The following is a 20,007-nucleotide window of genomic DNA, read 5'->3' as shown; positions in this document are numbered from 1 at the left end:
TTCAGTTTTGCTAGCAAACCAGAGGTTAAACTAACCCCTTATAAGAGTGCTTGTGCAACACACCTACATACTGCAGCTGACACATTAACGTGTTGCTACACACAGTTTGGAAAGCTCTGCATTACAGTTTTCCAGCTGAAAACATTATAGCTTTTCAACTGTTCTTGTTTAACTTGAATACCACATACTTAGATTTTTTCTAAAAGTGAATCTATACTGATTATTCTTATTATTTTAAAATATTTGTAAAACTGTTGAGGACCATGTGCTTTAGTGAGTGCTTTGTCCTATATGAACCTGCCTGTGCCCTCAGATCAGCTTCTAAGACTTTACTCCAAGTACCACCCCTCTGTTAACAGCAAAATCATGCTACACAAAACATTGAGAAATAATTTACCAACCATGACAGCGTAGGAATTGAAGGTGTATTAATATGCAAAGCTTACAGAGTTATATAAGAATGAAAAGAGAAGGAGCAAACAACTAATTTGTTCAGAATCAGAATATGTTTGTTGATTATTGGCATAATAAGGCCCATCTTTCAGGAGATAATTGCTTATAGCAACTAGCTTGGTATTGGGAGGGGGAAATTACTGGCATGAACTAGAGATTCTTCTCTGGCCTGTTGTCAAGAAGGTTTACAGAGCAAAGTACAGATCTGGAGAGATATAAGGTTTGAAAGCTGCCTTGGGACACCAATGTAAAATCTGGCCAATGTAAATTGGCAAGGTTCCCATGCTATATAAGGTGGACTGAGCACCAGACTCAAGGGGGGAACAAAACATGTATAACCGCATAACAGCCACAAGGATCTGTTGAAAGCCATTAGCTTTAAACATCTCATCTTTTGCCTTTTGGTTATGAGCAGCATCCTCTTTTCTTTCCAGATGGCGCTGGAAGCTCCAAAATCTCCTGCTTGAACTTATCTTCATGAGTTTTCAGCAACCTGACATGATAAACATAGAGGGAAACATGTTAAGTATTTTGCTCAAGTCTAGAGGATTTTCAGAAGCTCTCACACTGTGTTCACACAATGCTAAAGCATGGTTTTGTGGGAAATTGCAGTCAAACATAACTGCATGAGTACTAGTTGGTGCAAGAAGGGGTAAAGACCACAGATTTAGTTTCCTAGACTCGGCTAAGTTACACCCCCTCTTCTCCAATGAAGTGAAGCCTTCTCTTCCTGTTCCCTCTCTCTCTGCACCATGTCACTGGCTAAGGAAGATGTGTCTAAGCAAGCTCCAGGCTTACAACTCATATTTGGAACACCGTATTTGTATTTTCTACCCAAGAGTATTCTGCCTTTGTTCTCCTACTGCTGCTTGCATAAATGCATGAATCTGACCTTTGGAATGTTTTGTTCATAAAGCATTTAAAATTTACTTAACAGTGTGTGGTCTGTTCACCAGAAGAGGGGTAGAATGAGAAGAGCACTTTGCAAGTGGACTAAATGGGGTGTGCAAAAGGTTTAACAGCCTACATTCCTAACACTTCACTGTAAGGCCAATGTTTGTCACCCAAGTACCTCTAAACCCAGGTTTAGTGTTCTGTGTGAACATAGGTACAATTTCAATCACATTCAGGGAATCCTTAAAAACAGTTTACTGAAATATGGATGGGCTATTTCTTGTGTTACAAAATTCCTATTCGGAAGAAAAACTTCTGCATATTAATTTATTGCATCATCCCTTTGTAGAATGTTTGATGTTCTATATTTGGTACCTGGGAAAACTCATTTTCCCCTCAAGATGTTCTCATCTATTGCTGTTATAATTACTGTGTGACTACATTGGTTATTGTCTGTGCTGTTGTTCATGGCAAACAAAACAACTCCCATCCAGCAGTGTACCTCCATTTGGCTGAGTCTCTGGACTGTACCAGGATGGAAGGAGGAAGAGGCATGATGGCAGCATGTTTGGCATGGTGCAAACACACTAGTGGAGCCAATCTGGCACTCCTGCCAGCAGGTTTGCACCATGCCATCCTCACTGTGCACCCCTCCTCCTCCGAGTCCCAGTATGCTGAATCAACTCTGGTGAATGACAAGCCCCACCACACCATCTGCTGCAGCTCCCATGCCACACTAAGTCCATGCTATTTGCTGAAGAGCCACCAGTTACCCACCTTACCAATTTGACCATGGATTCAGTCACATTCTGACCTAAGGCAGCGCTGCATTCATTAAATGAGAGTCCATACTCCTGGCAAAAAAAATATGAGAGCAAAACAAACAAATGCACATCCTTTAAAGCAGTGGAAGTTGAAAAACATTATGCCTAATTGGGGAAACAACAACTTTCAGCTCCACCACCTGACCTCGTAGCTACACATTTTTACCATAAACATGATCAAACGTGACTCTATTCCTGCTGTAGAGATCCACCCTACCCCTGACATCTCATCTTTGACCAAATTATCTTGGCAAATTTTGCTACTGCATATCTACAGACAGAGCAAACTATTCATGACATTTGGGCAAAGGGTTATGTTGAGTGAGCTGTCAGGGGGAGTGGGAAGGATCCATGCCCATGGAGTGCAAAATACTAGTCCAATGTACTTCTCCATCAAAGTTATCCTACCTGTGATGGCCTGGGATTCCGATTCAGAGGCTGAACCAGAGGAATCCCAGCCTGCATAGGAGTCCCCGCCTCCAGGGCCGGCTGAACTGGGGCAAGGCCTAGATTCTGAGGAGCCTGCACCTGTGTCAGATCCTCAGGAGCAGGCACCAGGTGAAACCATTCTGGCCCCAGAGGTGCTTGAGGACTCAGTGCTTACAGGTGAGCCTCCCCCGGGGCCCAGTAACCCTTCAGCCTCTCCTGAACTGCAGAGGCTTAGGGCAGAGAGGCGCAGGGAACTGGTTTCTCCCAGGAGGAGTGCTCGCCTTAAGGCCAGGAGAGGCGGGGCTCCTGGGGGCTGGGACCGCCCCTGGCCTTAGAGAAGATAAAGGTCAGTCAGCCCGGTCCCAGGTTGCGGGAGCAACGTCATCACTGAAGAGCTGTATCGGCCAGCATTCAGTCCTGTTCCTCCAGTGTTCCTGTTCCCTGCCCGGCCTCCTGCTTCTGACCTTCCAGCGTTCTTGTTCCCCGCCCGGCTTCCTGCTTCTGATCCTCGTGAGTTCCTGTCCCCGCCCGGCTCCCTGTTTCAGACCTCGCCTCACATCTTGTGAATTCTGACTACAGTAACAGTACCTTCCCCCCGGGACCAGCACACTAAAAAGGTAAAGGTACCCCTGCCCGTACGGGCCAGTCTTGACAGACTCTGGGGTTGTGCGCCCATCTCACTCAAGAGGCCAGGGGCCAGCGCTGTCCGGAGACACTTCCGGGTCACGTGGCCAGCGTGACAAAGCTGCATCTGGCGAGCCAGAGCCGCACACGGAAATGCCGTTTACCTTCCCGCTGGTAAGCGGTCCCTATTTATCTACTTGCACCCGGAGGTGCTTTCGAACTGCTAGGTTGGCAGGCGCTGGGACCGAGCAGTGGGAGCGCACCCCGCCGCAGGGATTCGAACCGCCGACCTTTCAATCAGCAAGTCCTAGGCGCTGAGGCTTTAACCCACAGCGCCACCTGCGTCCCACCAGCACACTACCTCTTCATAAAAGAGTCAAGACTCAGACAAAGGTGCATGGTTTAAAAGATATAAGGTAAAGGTAAAGGACCTGTGGACAGTTAAGTCCGAGGCGACTATGGGGTGTGGCACTCAACTCGCCTTTAGGCTGAGGAAACCGGCATTTGTCAGACAGCTTTCTGGGTCATGACTAAACCGCTTCTGGTGCAACGGGACACCCTGATGAGTGCCAGAGCACACGGAAATGCCATTTACCTTCCCGCCACAGAGGTACCTATTTATCTACTTGCACTGGTATGCTTTCGAACTGCTAGGTTGACAGAAGCCAGGACAAAGCAAGGGGAGCTCACCCCATTGAGCAGATTCAAACCACTGACCTTCTGATCAGCAAGCCCAAGGGGCTCAGTGGTTTAGACCACAGAGCCACCTGTGTCTGTAAAAAAGATGTAAAAGGCAGCCTGTCTCTGTCCCTCCATACCATTGCCTATGAATGAGCCCTGCAAACCCCACGTGTTCACCTATACCAGAGCATCAGAATCTCTTGATGAGGTCCCAAGACTCCTGACCACCATCTTAATGGCAACTCCACCCACCCAGTAAAAATCCATGCATGTTAGTTTGTTTCTTAACTGTGTGTTTGTTTTTGTCCTCAAAATGTTGGTTTTGTCTGCTACAACTGGTAATCAAGAATCCATGTGATCCTTGCAACTGAGTTGCTGAGGATCACAAGCTGCACAGTTCTACTAAGCTAATATCCTTGTAGGTTTCCTACAGGTGCCTGGCTGACCAATGTTGGAAAGAGGAAGCTGGACTAAACGGGCTTGGGGCCTGATCCCGCAGGGCTCTTCCTACATCCTGATGTCGTTAAGCACAATTGGATTTAGTTAGGAGAAGCAAAAAAAGCAATCAGAGGAAGAGAGCATTATGATTTTGTGGTCACTTCCAAGCCATAGGTGAACGCATGAGTCATATATGTCCATTTGATTTTTTCCTATGCCTCTGGCCTAAATCAATCAACCTCAAAAGCAGCACTACATTATATTACTTTTAATTTATTCTGACTTCGTCAGGGGAGAAGGAATTACAAAGATAAGAGGAAAACTTAAGGGTAGACCTTGGCCAAGTATGCACCATCCTCTGAAGAGACTCTTCTTTCTGCAGCACAGTCTGTTTTGTTACCAAGCAGAAGGATGACAACTCCATCTTCTGCTCCTTCCTGTGAAGAAACGCACATGCTGCTTCAAATATGAGCTGAAACCAAAATGACAGCAATAAAGGACCGTCTACTGCATTTCTACAGTGGCTACAAATAGGATAGGCTGCAAAATAATCCTTCCTAGTTGCTGACAATTAAGGAAACCAAAGTACGTTGAAAATATGAGAGGTCCTCTTCTCTCAACTCATTTTTGCATCCATATTTTAGATACTTGAGTTGCCATATCTCTTAGAATAGGCAAAATCTTTCCCATATTTCATTAAACAGTGGTTTGGAAACTGCAGATGGTATAGAATTCTGTGGCATAGAATTCTGTGGCAGACAGTCTAAACATATAGCATGAATTCTAGAAGGACTGCACAGTCTACCAATTTGTTTCCAGGATCAATACAAAGTGCTGGTTTTGACCTATAAAGCCTAATGCTGCTCGGGTCTCAAGGATCGCCTCTCCCCACATCCTGGCATAAACCCAGTTATCATCTGAGCCCTTTTTCATCTGCCCCCTATACAAGAGGTTTGGGGGGTAGCAACATGAGCTTGGGCCTTTTCAGTGGTGGCCCCAACTTGTGGAATGCTCTATTCAGTGCTGTCTTTTTCTTTAGGTGCAAGGCAAAGGCTCTTCTCTTAAACCACCTCTTGGCTCTTAATTTTAAGGGTGGAATTGTGGCCTCTTTTAGTGAGATCAGTAAGTCCCGATCTGTTGCGTCTGTTTAAAAATATGTGTGTTAAAAAAAATTATTAGATGTTTTCAATTGGTTTTAACGTTAAGTCATTTTGGGTCACTCTGTGGTAGAAAAGTGACTAAAAAAATCAAATAAGGAATCTTCATAACAGTCTTGTGAAGCTCAGGCTGACCAGGAATGGCCCCCATTTTATGGGTGGAAGAATTTTCTTGCCCAGGATTTGATTTAAGGCATTCTAGTTCAACATTCTGTCCCAGGGATGGGAAACCCTTTTCAACCCAAAGGCCACATTTCCTTCTGAGTAACCTTCTGGGGAGGTGGATCCACAGAGAGGTGGATAAGGCTGCAATCCTCAGCACCTTTACTGGAAGAAAACATAATTGAATGCAGTAAGACTTAAAAGGTAAAGGTACTCTTGACCGTTAGGTCCAGTCGCGGACGACTCTGAGGTTGCAGCGCTAATCTCGCTTTACTGGCCAAGGGAGCTGGCATACAGCTTCCGGGTCATGTGGCCAGCATAACTAAGCCACTTCTGGTGAACCAGAGCAGCGCACGGAAACACCATTTACCTTCCCGCCGGAGCGGTACCTATTTATCTACTTGCACTTTGTGCTTTCGAACTGCTAGGTTGGCAGGAGCAGGGACCGAGCAACGGGAGCTCACCCCGCCGCGGGGATTCGAACCACTGACCTTCTGATCAGCAAGTCCTAGGCTCTGTGGTTTAACCCACAGTGCCACCTGCACAGTGAGACTTACCTCTCATTAAACACACACAGGACTGCATTGTCCAAACTCAACAATGCAATCACCCAATCACCAAGAGCTAAAGCAGGGAAAACAAAAGCCAAGCAATAATGGAAGAGAATTGCTCTCCTTACCTGGATACAATTCATCCAGTACCGCACCTCTGCAAAGCTATGTTCTGAGGTGATGTCATACATCAATACAACTCCATCAGCCTTCCGGAAGAATTGCTTGGTGATACTGTGGTATCTGTTTTGGGGAGAAATGTGTACTTTTTCTGCAACCTTTTTATAATTTTTCTTTCTTTTTCTAGATGCAGCACCTTACTCTACCTTTCTTGGCCGGCTGTGTCCCACAGGCGTAAAGCAAAGCACTTGTTATCCACAAAGAGGCTTTTGATCCGATAGTCCATTCCTAAGGGATACATTGGAGCCATTTACAATCAAGTTCACTTCACATCTCCAACCACTTCAAAGAGCTGAAAACCGCAAGCTGGAACTGTATTGATAAGAATAAAACTCAGCAGGGCTCTAGCACTTCCATCCCTGAATTTTGGGGAGATTAATAAAAGCAAAGGTACCAGAACACTGAGAAACTTGTTCAGTTTTATTATCTGAATTTTGCAGGTGTAAAACCTGACACGGAGTAATGGATTTGACTTCCTTCCATTTTAGAGTTGACTAACCTTCATACAAATAAAAAAAGGAGAACATTCAAACCGAAAGGCCACGCTAGGAGGAAACGAGCTGGAAATGCCCTATAGATAAAAAATACTCTTCCTGCTGCGGTCCTTTGAATTTCTACATGGCTCAAATTACATTGGGATTGGGACCCCTTGTGGCCATGTGGATAAATTTAACTTACTGATGGGGCCTGGGGTGGGACAGAGGAGGTCAGGCATCAGGAGTAGGCATAGCTGGGCATCTGCCAAGGCCAAGACCCTTGCAGGGGGATCACTGTCACCCCAGAGCCTCCTACTAGCCCTGCTACTTCTAGTCCTTCCTGTCACTCCCCTCTCTGAGGATGCATGCAGCGACAAGTGTCAGGAGGCAGAGCAGCATCCTTCAGTTGGCTTTGCATTCTCTCTCTGGGTGGTTGTGCAAATGTGAGCCCAGAGGGAGATGGGACAGCTAAGGAGGTAGACCAACTCAGGGAAGAGAGCCCACCAAGACACCTTGCCCAAGGGCTGTTGAAAAAGCTGGAGCTGGTTTTTGGTATGACTCAGTGTATTTGCCAGCTTAGCAAGGGTTTTGGGGTAGTTGTTTTAACACAGGGAGAGTTAAAAAAAAAAATCCTTTGAACAATTTATTTGTTTCAATTCTGTTACATTTATATCTCACCTGTCTTCACAGAACCCAAGTTGGTGGGTGTATTGTTCCCAGGCAATCACCCATCTAGACACTGACCTGACTGACGCCCACTTAGCTTAAGCAAAGTGATGACATTGCATGCCTTTAGAATGCGCCCTAGGACCAATTACCTTGCATATGCAGGCAAACAGTGACCTGGGTGGTGTTCCCCAGCCCCAAATAGGGCAGGAAAACAAATTATGTCTTCCAATTTGCTTTTGGTTATGCAGATGCCTGCGACAGACTTACAAGAGAATCGGTCGCTCAACTCCCACTTGGTTCCTCTCATTCTAAAACCATGCTCTTTCCTTCAAGTGAATGTTTTCTTTTAAGAAAACCATGATCAGTTATGGAAAATATCTGATTTGGAGCATTTTATAGTGTCTCTGGTGATATTCTTTCAAAAGTAAAACTTCAAGCAAAATAATACCAACAATAGGAATAATGCAGGTCAATCTCTAATACTGGAGTGTTATATTGTATATAGAGCTCAGGGTCACTGCCACTCCTTACGGCAAGCAGGTCCAAGAGTGGCCTAATCATACAAAAATACTGTATAGGCCAAACTGGAATATAAATACATAGCAGGCAACTAGCTATCCTATTTTTTCTTAATTAGAGATGGGCATCAGGGAGCCCAATTGTTGGTTCAAACACAATACATGAGAAAAGGAGGTTTATCTCCACACACAAATGCTCACTGAGATTAGAACAGAGACAACACACCCCATGGGGCTAGGAGCCTTAGAAATAATAACACGTCTAGCCTAGGGGTGGGGGTACCAACTTGAATAAAATATGGGGGGGGCAGGTAAGCCCTGTCCCGCATAATTGATCGCATGATGCAGTGCACACACACCATTTGAATGGCAATCCCCATCAATCTGGGGGGTCCTGGCTCCCTCAAATAACTTATTGGGGGGCAAAGCCCCCTTGGCCCCTGGGAATTGGCTCCTATGGGAGAGACGACTCAGTGTCTCTTGTTACCTGCTGGTGAAAGATTGATTCATACCTACAGTCGCAGTCATATTTACATCGAAGGAATCATCTTGCAGTCGGTGCAAAAAAGACGTTTTGCCAACATTAGAGTCTCCAACAAAGAGCACATTATACATGTGGTCTGGACAAAAGAAAACAGCTGTGGTGTCTTTAGAAGTTTCTTTTGCATCCACATCCACTGGATAATCTGCAGCTTCTGCTTTGACATTGGTTTCCTCATCCATTTCTACCCTGACCTCTTGGTTCTTCCTACACCCTGGCAAATCCATGCATCCTTCTCTTTTGTCTTCTGATAATGTTACTTCTAGACCCTCCGTGGTTTGTGTTTGCATTTCTGGTTGGAGCATATTCTCTAACTGGTGGTTTTGGAAAACAGAGATCTCTGGCTCACATCCTTCATCCAACTTTGGTAGGGCTATTCTGGGTGAGGAATGAGCAGGCGGCGTATCTTCCACTGATGGGTGTTGAGTCTCAGGTATCTTTTTCTCTGATGTTTTAATTTCTGGAGATTGTTTTACCACTCTCTGCTCAGAATCTGCAGGTGGCCATTGAGTCCAGCTGATACCACTGCACTTTAAAACTTGCTTGGGAAGTTGGATAGCCTGTTCTAAAATGAGAGTCTTTCCTTGCATCGAGTCTTTTTTATAGTCACCAGCTGGACTTGTTAACTCTTTATAAACAGAAGACTGCACTTCAGGAACAAGAATACATCCTCTCTGCTTTGACTCTAGAGTTTTGACTTCCCTTCTTGGCTCAGAGATGTTTGCATTCTTCACCTCTGGAGCACAAGTTAGTCTTTCTTGAAGTAGAGCATCTCTTTGCCATGAAGCTCGACCAGAAAGAGTCTCAGCACTTCTCTTCTGCAGATCGCGGTTTCTGGAGCTAGCATCATATGGAGTTATTTTTTCCTGCATTTTTCTTTGCTGAGAATTTCCACTCTCTCTAATTTGGCCCAAGAACTGAAAACCAAAGTTATCTATTTGTGGATTGTTTGATGATTCAGACACCTTGTTTACTGCTGCTATGGCATCATTCAGCTCTCTAAGCAAAGAGCTTTGGTCCACGACTTCCTGTGGGAAATATTTTTCTGGTTCTACAATGGAGTCTACCCAAGGATCCTCTTCAATGGAGATCACTCTAGAAGTTCTAGATTCTGAGTCGGCTTTGGCCATTGATGCCACACCACCAGGTGCCCTATGGGGAAATGATGGATAGAGCAGCACTCATTTGGTACAAGATAAGGAAAGTAAGAAACAAGGCCTTAGAAGCGCACAATTCCTGCTGGAGAACATCAAGATCTCATGGGCCTATGAAATGCTAACTCAACCACCAGCAAGACTTCTGGGCTCTTATGTTTGTTGCTTTCGCAGAGTAAAGACTGAGTATATCTGTTTCTAACATGCATGTTTCTTCTTATAAACACAGTAAGGGATGAAAGCAGTAATGTACAGTGGTACCTCGCAAGACGAATTCCTTGGAAGACGAAAAACTCGCAAGACAAAATAGTTTTTCGGTTTTTTTAGTTGCTTCGCAAGACGATTTTCCCTATGGGCTTGCTTCGCAAGACGAAATGTCTTGCGAGTTTGTTCCCTTTTTCTTAAAACCGTTAATACCAGGGTGCATCCGTGCTTCACAAGACAAAAAATCCGCAAGACGAAGAAACTCGCAGAACGAATTAATTTCGTCTTGCGAGCTACCACTGTATATCAAAAGGCCAAAGAGAAACATGTTGGTAAACTAAGAGTCATTCCACAAAAATGAGATACAGGGCATTTATTAAACCGCTAAAGAATATGAGAATCTTCAAGATCAACTGTACTCTAAACTCTGTCTGTTTCCACGGCTCTTCCTTACAATCCACTGATAAGTAGTACCGGTATTTTGATTTTATGGGAGAGGGCTAAAAAGTCTGCCAGAGTTAATTCTGAGGCATTCTTCAAGAACTAGGCAGACAAAACAAATGAATGTACTAGGTTCACCTTGGGGCTGGCAACCCTTTAATGGCAATGTCTTGGTAATGTGGTGGGATATTATTATTATTATTATTATTATTATTATTATTATTATTATTTGTCTAATGATGGAATGTCAGTGGAAGAAGCTCTGTCTATTGTTCTTGAACCATTTTGAGATCAGCTTTGTCATTGGCAAAGCTGCATACAAATATTAAATCTGATCTAATCTAATCTGTTTGGCCCCAGGATACTTTACAAACATGCATTTGGCTTTCTGGGTGCGGCGTATGTGAAAGGTCATATCAGGGCTGCAGACAGAAGTAACGTAACTGCTTATGTGCCAGAAAATGGACCCAGCTTCAACGAAGACTTCTGCCACTAGCATTCCTCACTTAAATGTATTAAAGGAGTATTTGGTACTTACTTCTGAGCAGAGCTGTCCAGTGTATCCTCACTTGGATTGTATCCAAATCTTCCTACCAATTCAGAGGAGCTCATCTCATTTGCACTCAGATGACCCTTAGAAGAATCACAATGGGATAAAGGCAGAAAAAGAAATAAGGATCACTTACTACCAATTTCAGTATCCACTTATGGGGGAGGGTGCCTGTTGAATCTCTGCATGATCTACTGCACTGGCCTTGCCTATTTCTAATCACACGTGGGGGGGGGGAGAGACTGGATCAGTCCTGTTGCAGACATGCAACTGAATTGCTCACGCTTAGGAGAGGCTGCCTGTTGCATCCCATCACAAGTCACTGCTCTGATTTCGCCTCTATCTGCAGTGCACAGAAGGCATGACCAGAACACTGACTCAGGCAGAAATATGGGAGATAGCCTCTAATGAAAATTGGTCTCTTTTCCCTCTGGAAATCCCTATGCATGTCTACACACTGCTTTGAGGGTTTTTTCTACAATCAAGTGGTATATAAATTTTGTAAAATTAATTATGATATAAAAGACTCAAATAGAAGCCCCATTGACTTCAGTGGGACTTATTCCTAGGTAAGTGTGCATAGGAGGATGATCTAAGGTTGCAACCCTCTACACACACCCTTGAACCTAAGGGGCCTTACTTCCCAAGGATTGTGTTGCATTAATCATTTTGGATGATTTGAGTGAAGTGTGCCTCCAATTTCGGTTCAGAAGAAAAGATGTGCATTGGTTAACAGATGCTTTGGAAAGCCTGATTTAATGTAACCAGATTTCTCTAATGGTGCAACTATACATGTAGGGTGCTAGATACTATCCCCAGGGCCCATGAGAGCTTAGATTCTCCCATAATCCTATCTGCTGGTTGAAAGCACTATGTCAGATGCATTAATATACAGTACAGTACTCATAGCTAGGCCACCTTTCCAGGGCAACACTTAGGTTGCTAACTATGGTGGCACCCCATGGGGGGCAGTTCTGAGTGACAAATGATGCAAGGTGAACAATTAAGAAATACCTGTTGACTTTGAGCAGTCTTGACAGAGACTTCCTCTGGCGATCTGCCACTGCCAAGGAAAGAAGGGATACATTGTCACTATCCCTGTACAGTGGTACCTCAGGTTAAGAACTTAATTTGTTCTGGAGGTCTGTTCTTAACCTGAAACTGTTCTTAACCTGAAGCACCACTTTAGCTAATGGGGCCTCCCACTGCCGCTGCGCAGCCGCTGTGCAATTTCTGTTCTCATCCCGAAGCAAAGTTCTTAACCCAAGGTACTATTTCTGAGTTAGTGGAGTCTGTAACCTGAAGCGTATGTAACCCGAGGTACCACTGTATACTAAAATGTGTTGCTTCTGCAGGGGCACAAGCCTAGTAGCAGTAATAGTGCTGCAATGCATGTAACGGCATATATTGAGGACGGTAGGATGCAAACAGGAAATGGAATGGTGCCAACAGGAAGTCGGACAGTGCAAGCAGGAAGTGCATATTATCTCAAGGGGGCTGTGAGGGACAGCGGAACTGCTCCACTCAATTTATGCTGTAGCCTTTTTGGAAAAGTGATATCTTTTGAGAGGTGTACCTCAGGAAGAGGTATCCCTGCCAGAAGCAATGGCCAAAATAGCCTAACCACCACCAACCTTTCCAAGGGGCAGCAAATACAGTGGTACCTCAGGTTACATATGCTTCAGGTTACAGATTCCGCTAACCCAGAAATAGTACCTCGGGTTAAGAACTTTGCTTCAGGATGAGAACAGAAATCGTGCTCTTGCGGTGCGGCGGCAGCAGGAGGCCCCATTAACTAAAGTGGTGCTTCAGGTTAAGAACAGTTTCAGGTTAAGAACGGACCTCTGGAACGAATTAAGTACTTAACCCAAGGTACCACTGTAGTCCAGTCTGCTGAGCTATTCTGCTTTTACCTCATCATCAAATCTGACTAATGGAACGAATGAACAGATGTCAGGGGCCGTAGGTGTTCTGATGATGCAACACTTCGTTCCCAGTATCTGGGGAAGCCACTCTCTTTTCCACCAGATCAAAGCTAGTTCATTGAACCTTGGAAAGCCTTCTAATGAAATAGCTGCCACAAGTTAGGCTACAAAAGGGGTTCTCTACAGTGTATCCTCCCCACCCCAATAAAAGGTGACACTGTGGTGGTTAGGACTCACCTCTCTTCTTTGTGTAACTGAGATACTGTACCCCTCATGAAATCCAGTTGCCTTTGGGTCTTTTGAAGCTGATTGAGGGTTTTTTGTAGCTGGTCCTCAAGGGCTATGTTGGTTTGTTTGAGCTCCTGGGTTTGGGTACTGGCCACGTGCTGCTTTTCTCTAAGACTGAGAAACTGTGTCTCAAGCTGAGAAAGGAATATAGAAAGTGTTCAATGTGGTAAAAGAAAACCAGCAATGTGGTGGTTAAGGTGCTGGACTAGTACCTAGAAGAAGAACAGGATTCAAACCCTCATCCCATCAAAGCTCAGAGAGTCACAGTCTCTCAGTCTAACTTACATTCATGGGGTTCTTCTTGTGAGGATAAAAATGGGGGAAGAATCTTGCAGGAAATGTGAAGTTGACATTTCATTTTATTTACTTTATTACATTTCTATTTTCTGCATGGGCTAGACCCTTCTGCAAGTAAAATGGGCAAGCTTCTTAGACATGAGGTTCTCAAACACTTTTCAGGTGGTCAGTAGAAAAGTAATGAAACAGCTAAAAATATCTGCCTTGCATTTGATTCACATTCTCTGTCTTTCTCTCTCACACACTGGAGACTGAAGCCATTTTGACCCAGGCTAGAGGCTAGCAAGTGCTGCATTCACATCATACATTGAAAGCACATTTCCTCTCCCTTCCAGAAAGGAGAATCCTGGGAACTGTAGTTTGTTAAAGATGCTATGAATGGTAGTTCTGTGAAACATAAACTATAGTTCCCAGGATTCTTCTTCCTGGAGTGCCTTATCTCAGGGTATCAAACATCACACCCTATCGTGCCTGGACAATTTTGTTGTTTAGTCGTGTCCGACTCTTCATGACCCCATGGACCAGAGCACGCCAGGCACTCCTGTCTTTCACTGCCTCCCACAGTTTAGTCAAACTCATGCTGGTAACTTCGAGAACACTGTCCAACCATCTCGTCCTCTGTCGTCCCCTTCTCCTTGTGCCCTCAATCTTTCCCAACATCTGGGTCTTTTCCAGGGAGTCTTCTCTTCTCATGAGGTGGCCAAAGTATTGGAGCCTCAGCTTCAGGATCTGTCCTTCCAGTGAGCACTCAGGGCTGATTTCCTTCAGAATGGATAGGTTTGATCTTCTTGCAGTCCATGGGACTCTCAAGAGTCTCCTCCAGCACCATAATTCAAAACCATCAAATCTTCGGCGATCAGCCTTCTTTATGGTCCACCTCTCACTTCCATACATCACTACTGGACAATGGTGAAACAAGGCCATGGTCCCTGAGTAACTGGAAGCAATGCAGTGTCCCCAGATATGGCTGGACTACAGTTTTGATGGGATTGGTAGTCCAACAATACCAGGAGGTCATGATGTTGGCGAATCATGTTGACTATATCAGAAATATTCAGCCACACTGCAAGCAGCTGTGTGTGTAGGACTGCCATATTTTGAAGAGCAAAAAAGGGGACACGTTTGTTGACTTCAACTTTTACCTTGAAGCTATGGAGATTCTCATCATGAAAAAGAGGACGTGTCTTGGGAAAAGAGGACATATGGCAACCCTACATGTGGATGATGGTTTTGTTTTAGCCCAAGGAGATGCTTCCAGTAGATGGTGCTGTTTCCTCATGTCACATGGATAACTTTACCTCTTTTTGAACATCGAGGAAATGCTGTATTTCCCTTTCCCTGGCATCCAACAGTTCTTTCATCTCCACGCTGTGGAATTGGCTTTGGGTTTTACTCTGCAATAAACAAAGGTGGTGAAGCTATAGCTTTCCAGGGAGCATTCACACATAAAGCCTGTTTGCATTTGAGTCAAAGCACAAATAGAGCATTCAACAAAAAGTTGCAGCATGGTTTGCTCTTGTTCATGTTTTCAGACAACCGTATCCTTTTTCAGGATACTCCATTCCGTTTCCACACCATTCCCCTGGTCAGCATTCTGTGCCCACTAGGCATGTCCAATCCCCACTGAGCTGTTTTGGGATTCCCCCTACCCTGAATTTTATTCTACATATTTTTTGTACATATCCAAACTTTGGGATTCTCCTAAGCCTTCTGATATCTCCCTCTTCGGAGTGGATGCTAGTGGTTTTTCTACATAAAGATCCATATTTGGATAATGAGTTTGCTGTTAGTATCTAGATTCTACATATTATATTATAGAATAATGCAGGGGGGGAAGGGAATGAAACCTACTCTGACTACAATATACATGCAATTTCCGTCTTCACAGATGGAACAAATAGCGTGACATTTTAGTGCCTTGTGTGAAGTGTTATATGGCTGGTTAGTTTTTTGAATTTCCCATTGTGCAATGAGATCAAGCCAAATCACACTGTGTACAGTGGTACCTCGGGTTACATACGCTTCAGGTTACATACGCTTCAGGTTACAGACTCCGCTAATCCAGAAATAGTGCTTCAAGGTTAAGAACTTTGCTTCAGGATGAGAACAGAAATCGTGCTACGGCGGCACAGTGGCAGCAGCAGGAGGCCCATTAGGTAAAGTGGTGCTTCAGGTAAAGAACAGTTTCAGGTTAAGTACAGACCTCCGGAATGAATTAAGTACTTAACCCGAGGTACCACTGTATAGTCAAATGTTGATATTTTTTGCCCTTTTATAAGAAATCAGGGACTCTAAAGGCCCCTGGCATTATAAGTTTTATAATATTCTTTTTTTTAAAAATCCTACAAGTGAAATTTTCATAACGGAGAATAGTCACCTTAAGAAAGCCAGTTACATTAGATATATTTGGGAGGAAGATGTTTGCCAAAGACCTGAGAGCAGTGCTTTTTCCCCCAAGGGGTACTCAAGAGTACACAGTATGGGCAGCCCCTTTTTTTGTTTTGTAGCTAAAAAGTGTGGCACTTACTGTAACAACTTCAAGGTGAGTCCCAGCACCTATTTTTGGGGGGGGGGGGTGAAGCACTGCCTAAGAGTATCGTCTTAGTTCCCCATGTATCTAAAGAACAATTCATGTCAACAAGGAGCCATGTCTTCAGTGCAGTGGGCCCAACTCAGTGGTGCCCCCTCCCATAAGAAATCAGGCAGGCATCTATGATCTTTGTTCTAAACTGCTGGTGAATTTTCATGAGGGTTCTTTTTTTAAGCACAGGTTGTTGCAAAATGTGGCAACCTGAATTTAAGACTCAAAAAAATAATAATGAGAAAGTGTGAGAACTGGAATTGACAGGTCCTTCCATCCCTTAATTGCAGGTGGTGCTGGCTATATTAGAATTGTTCTCCTCTGCCTGCACAAGGGTTCTGAGAACATGCTTTCTAGAAAGAAAGACGATTACAGTACAGTCCTTTACACGTCTACTCAGAAGCAAGCCCCATTCAGTTCGACAGGGCTTACTTCCGCATAGGATTGCAGCCTTATTCCTTCTCCATGTTTTGGACCAGAGTCCTTTTTCACAGCTCTCTCTCCTGCTGACTGTCTTATGATGAGGCATCTGCCCCTGGGGTCATTGTGCAGCACTAGAACAACACCATCATGTGTTGTTAACGAGGATTTAAATGGTGATTTAAATGGTGTGATCCACCCTGAGCTTTTGGGAGAGGGCAGGAACTTAAAAGGAAAACTCAGCACACCCCTTCTCATAAATCTGAGGAATTACACATGATCCAGTTATGCACTAACCTCAAGCTGCAGCCGTCTTGTCTCCTTGTCTATTTGCTGTTCCAACTCCTCATATAACTGCTGCACCTCCTTGTTGTGATCAGCCACTCGTCTAGTGCAGAGGAGCAAACAAGAAGGCTTTAAAGCAGAGTTGTTTAAAGGTGGCTAACATGGTTACCCTCCAACCGTTATGGGCTACAGCTCACATCAGCACCAGCCAGATTGGCCCACGTTCTTGGAGGATGGGAGTCAAAGCCTGCAAGATCTGGGAAGAACCACAGTGCCTACCCATGTGCCTTAAGAGAGCAGAATTGGCCCTAGGCCCCTTCATTTGCTGATCTCAACATGGCTCCGTGTCAGGCCAGGACTGGAAAATTATGCTGAGATTAAGGTAAAGGTAAAGGGACCCCTGACCATTAGGTCCAGTCGTGACCGACTCTGGGGTTGCAGCGCTCATCTTGCTTTATTGGCCTAGGGCAGGGGTCTGCAACCTTTAAGACAAAAAGAGCCACTTGGACCCGTTTCCGAAGAAAAAAAAACACCTGGGAGCCGCAAAACTCATCATTATAAAAATAACTTTTTTGTCACTTTGTTATTATTTCTTTGTTTGACCCCTCAGAATTACTCCTCCTCATAGAAATAAACGTTAAATTAACAAGTTACCTTTGTGTGTGTGTGTGTTCTTCACTCCCCTTCAAAACAGTGACCAGCGTACATGTCCCCTTTCAATGCAGTGACCAGCATACATGCCCCTTACAATGTAGCGGGCGGGCGGGAAGGTGACGTCGGGACGGTACGTGACTAACGCACGCACTGCCCCCATGCGACGTCACAGCCAGTACAGCGCCCGCCACAGTGGGGAGTGTCGGGGCACACAATGCGCCTCCTCCCCTCGCTAGTATCCGCCCCGGAGCCACGGCAAAGGTGTAAAAGAGCCACATGCGGCTCCGGAGCCGCGGGTTGCAGACCCCTGGCCTAGGGAGCCGGCGTACAGCTTCCGGGTCATGTGGCTAGCATGACTAAGCCACTTCTGGCGAACCAGAGCAGCACACAAAACGCTGTTTACCTTTCCGCCAGAGTGGTACCTATTTATCTACTTGCACTTTGATTCTTTAAAAGGAGATGACAGGAATTGAACCTGTGACCAGAGCGGTACCTGGGCTCCCTTGGCAAGGAGATGTATCAGCACCTGCCACCCAGCTCCAGAGAAAGATTGACATAATTCAATCATTACAAATGATTCTTAAACTGGGTGTTTAACAGCACAATCCTCTAAATGTACACTCAAAAGTAAATCCTGCCAAGTTTAATGCGGCTTACTCCCAGGAAAGTGGGTACACATGATAACAGCCTAAATCTGGCAAGCCTGAGGCAGGACCTTCTGACAATACCTTGCTTGCTTTGTCGTTACTTCTGACAAGGCACCAGAAGAAAGGTTGCGCCCAGTGCACACTCTACTTGAAAGTAAACCACGCTTAAGTCAATGGCCCTTGCTCTCTGGGGTAAACATGCAGGGGTGCATGCGCTGGTCAAGGTGAGAAAGAAACCAGGGGAAAGCGAATCAGCAGTGGTAAATTAAAAGCCTCGCCTGACGTTTCTCAGTCACCACATCTGCTGAAAGGCCACTCTCAGGGCTAGCCAGGTGAGCAGAGGGTGGGGAACAGAGGTGACCTCATGGGGAGCCCCACTGCACAAACTGTCAACACTGATGGCTGACTGGGGAGGGCTGCTGCAAAGGTCCATGCCAGTGGCCAGATTCCCCACTGAGGCACCAAGGCACAATTTTTGTGCCACCCCCAGCCTGTGCCTTTGGCTGGGACCAACCTAACTGTCCGCTAGGTCTGCCTGTGGCTCTCCATAACAGCCTTTCCCAACCTAGTACCCTTCAGATACAGATACAGGGCTCAGCACCCTTTTTCAGCCATGGGCCAGTCCACCGTCCCTCAGACTATGTAGTGGGCCAGACTATATTTGGGGGGGGGGTGAATTCCTATTCCCCACAAATAACCCAGAGATTCATTTTAAATAAAAGCACACATTCTACTCATGTAAAAACACCAGGCAGGCCCCACAAATAACCCAGAGATGCATTTTAAATAAAAGGACACATTCTACTCATGTAAAAACATACTGATTGCCAGACCGTCCGTGGGCCAGATTGAGAAAACGATTGGCCCACGGACCTTAGTTTGCCTACTACTGCACTATAACGTCCATCAGACCCATCCAGCGAGGCTTTGCTGGCTGATGGGAGCTACACTGCAAAACACCTGAAGAAAAGAGCACCAAGTTGGGGAACACTTTTTTGAAGGAAAGCCACGGCCTCTTCTGTTGAACTATGTATGCCCCCCTATTCTCTCTACAAATGCAAACACTCCAACCTTTTCTACCCTTTGGGTTCCAAATTCCCTTTTCCTGGAGTCTTTCTACCCATTCCGGAAAGCTACATTTACGAAAGCAGTTTCTGCACTTCACTTGTACAACCAGTGACCTACGTTTTCAGCATTAACTGCAGTGTCTCTTTTGCGCCCCTCGATTCTTTGATCAAGTGTGTCATTTTAGCCAAGAATTCTTTCAGGTTTCCCAGCAGATGTGGTTCATCCTGTCGGAGCTGCACCCAAATCTTCCAGATTTCTGACTGGCTGCAAGAGAGAAGATTGTCTCATTTTCCAGCGAATATTCTGTTGATCCACCTGAATCCTCAGGGGATCTCTCAATCGGGACAGCCTGTCTCAACTGTTCTTAGGATCTGAGAGCAGTTTTGTTTCTTCCTAAGAACAAGCATGTGGATCCATAAGGCAACAGGGCTGTAAAGCAGCTATTGCAAAAGCTGAAATACCTCTTATAGCCATGTGTGTCCCTTTGAAAATAACTAGTTAGTAGATAAAATAGGAAAGTGTCTAGGCCATATTAACTATTACTGTTGCCTTTTTGTGAGTGTACCTACTGGTATCAAGTACCATCACTATCTCTTCTTCTTCTTCTTCTTCTTCTTCTTCTTCTTCTTCTTCTTCTTCTTCTTCTTCTTCTTCCCATGGCAGCCATTTTGTGCTTGTACCCACAGCACTTTTATCACAGCACTTGAGGTGGTTGCCTCCCTCTACCCAATGGTAGGACTAATCCCAGGTTTCAAGCCCCAAGAGCTACTCACTTAACTCAGGGTGTTGAAACATGATCTTCAAGATCCAGAGTAACTTCCTGCAGACTTTCCACTTCCACAACCCATATAGTAACTCAAGCTTAAGTGCAGAATTCAACACCAAAACTCTTTCAC

General features: G+C 45.0%; 1 protein-coding gene across 3 annotated transcripts in view; it reads right to left on the bottom strand.

The window, feature by feature from the left end:
• Positions 1-411: 411 nt before the first annotated feature.
• Positions 412-20,007, bottom strand: part of RAB44 (RAB44, member RAS oncogene family) — a 29,369-nt gene continuing 9,773 nt past the window's right edge. For all 3 annotated transcript variants that reach the window (XM_083744948.1, XM_083744946.1, XM_083744947.1), the window contains 12 exons: positions 19,229-19,375; positions 16,755-16,845; positions 14,755-14,850; positions 13,109-13,293; positions 11,961-12,009; positions 10,935-11,029; positions 8,569-9,749; positions 6,540-6,621; positions 6,342-6,456; positions 4,679-4,780; positions 2,125-2,201; positions 412-946 (listed from right to left, as the gene is read on the bottom strand). In XM_083744948.1, the coding sequence (XP_083601074.1) occupies positions 859-946; positions 2,125-2,201; positions 4,679-4,780; positions 6,342-6,456; positions 6,540-6,621; positions 8,569-9,749; positions 10,935-11,029; positions 11,961-12,009; positions 13,109-13,293; positions 14,755-14,850; positions 16,755-16,845; positions 19,229-19,375 (2,308 nt within the window). In that variant the 3' untranslated portion in view covers positions 412-858. The remainder of the gene's footprint in view (positions 947-2,124; positions 2,202-4,678; positions 4,781-6,341; positions 6,457-6,539; positions 6,622-8,568; positions 9,750-10,934; positions 11,030-11,960; positions 12,010-13,108; positions 13,294-14,754; positions 14,851-16,754; positions 16,846-19,228; positions 19,376-20,007) is intronic.

This window comes from Podarcis gaigeae (assembly GCF_964106915.1).
Source record: "Podarcis gaigeae genome assembly, chromosome: 6".
In the NCBI taxonomy this organism is placed as follows: domain Eukaryota; kingdom Metazoa; phylum Chordata; class Lepidosauria; order Squamata; family Lacertidae; genus Podarcis; species Podarcis gaigeae.
Note: the sequence above shows the minus strand (reverse complement) of the source record. Positions and strands in the feature narration are given on the sequence as shown.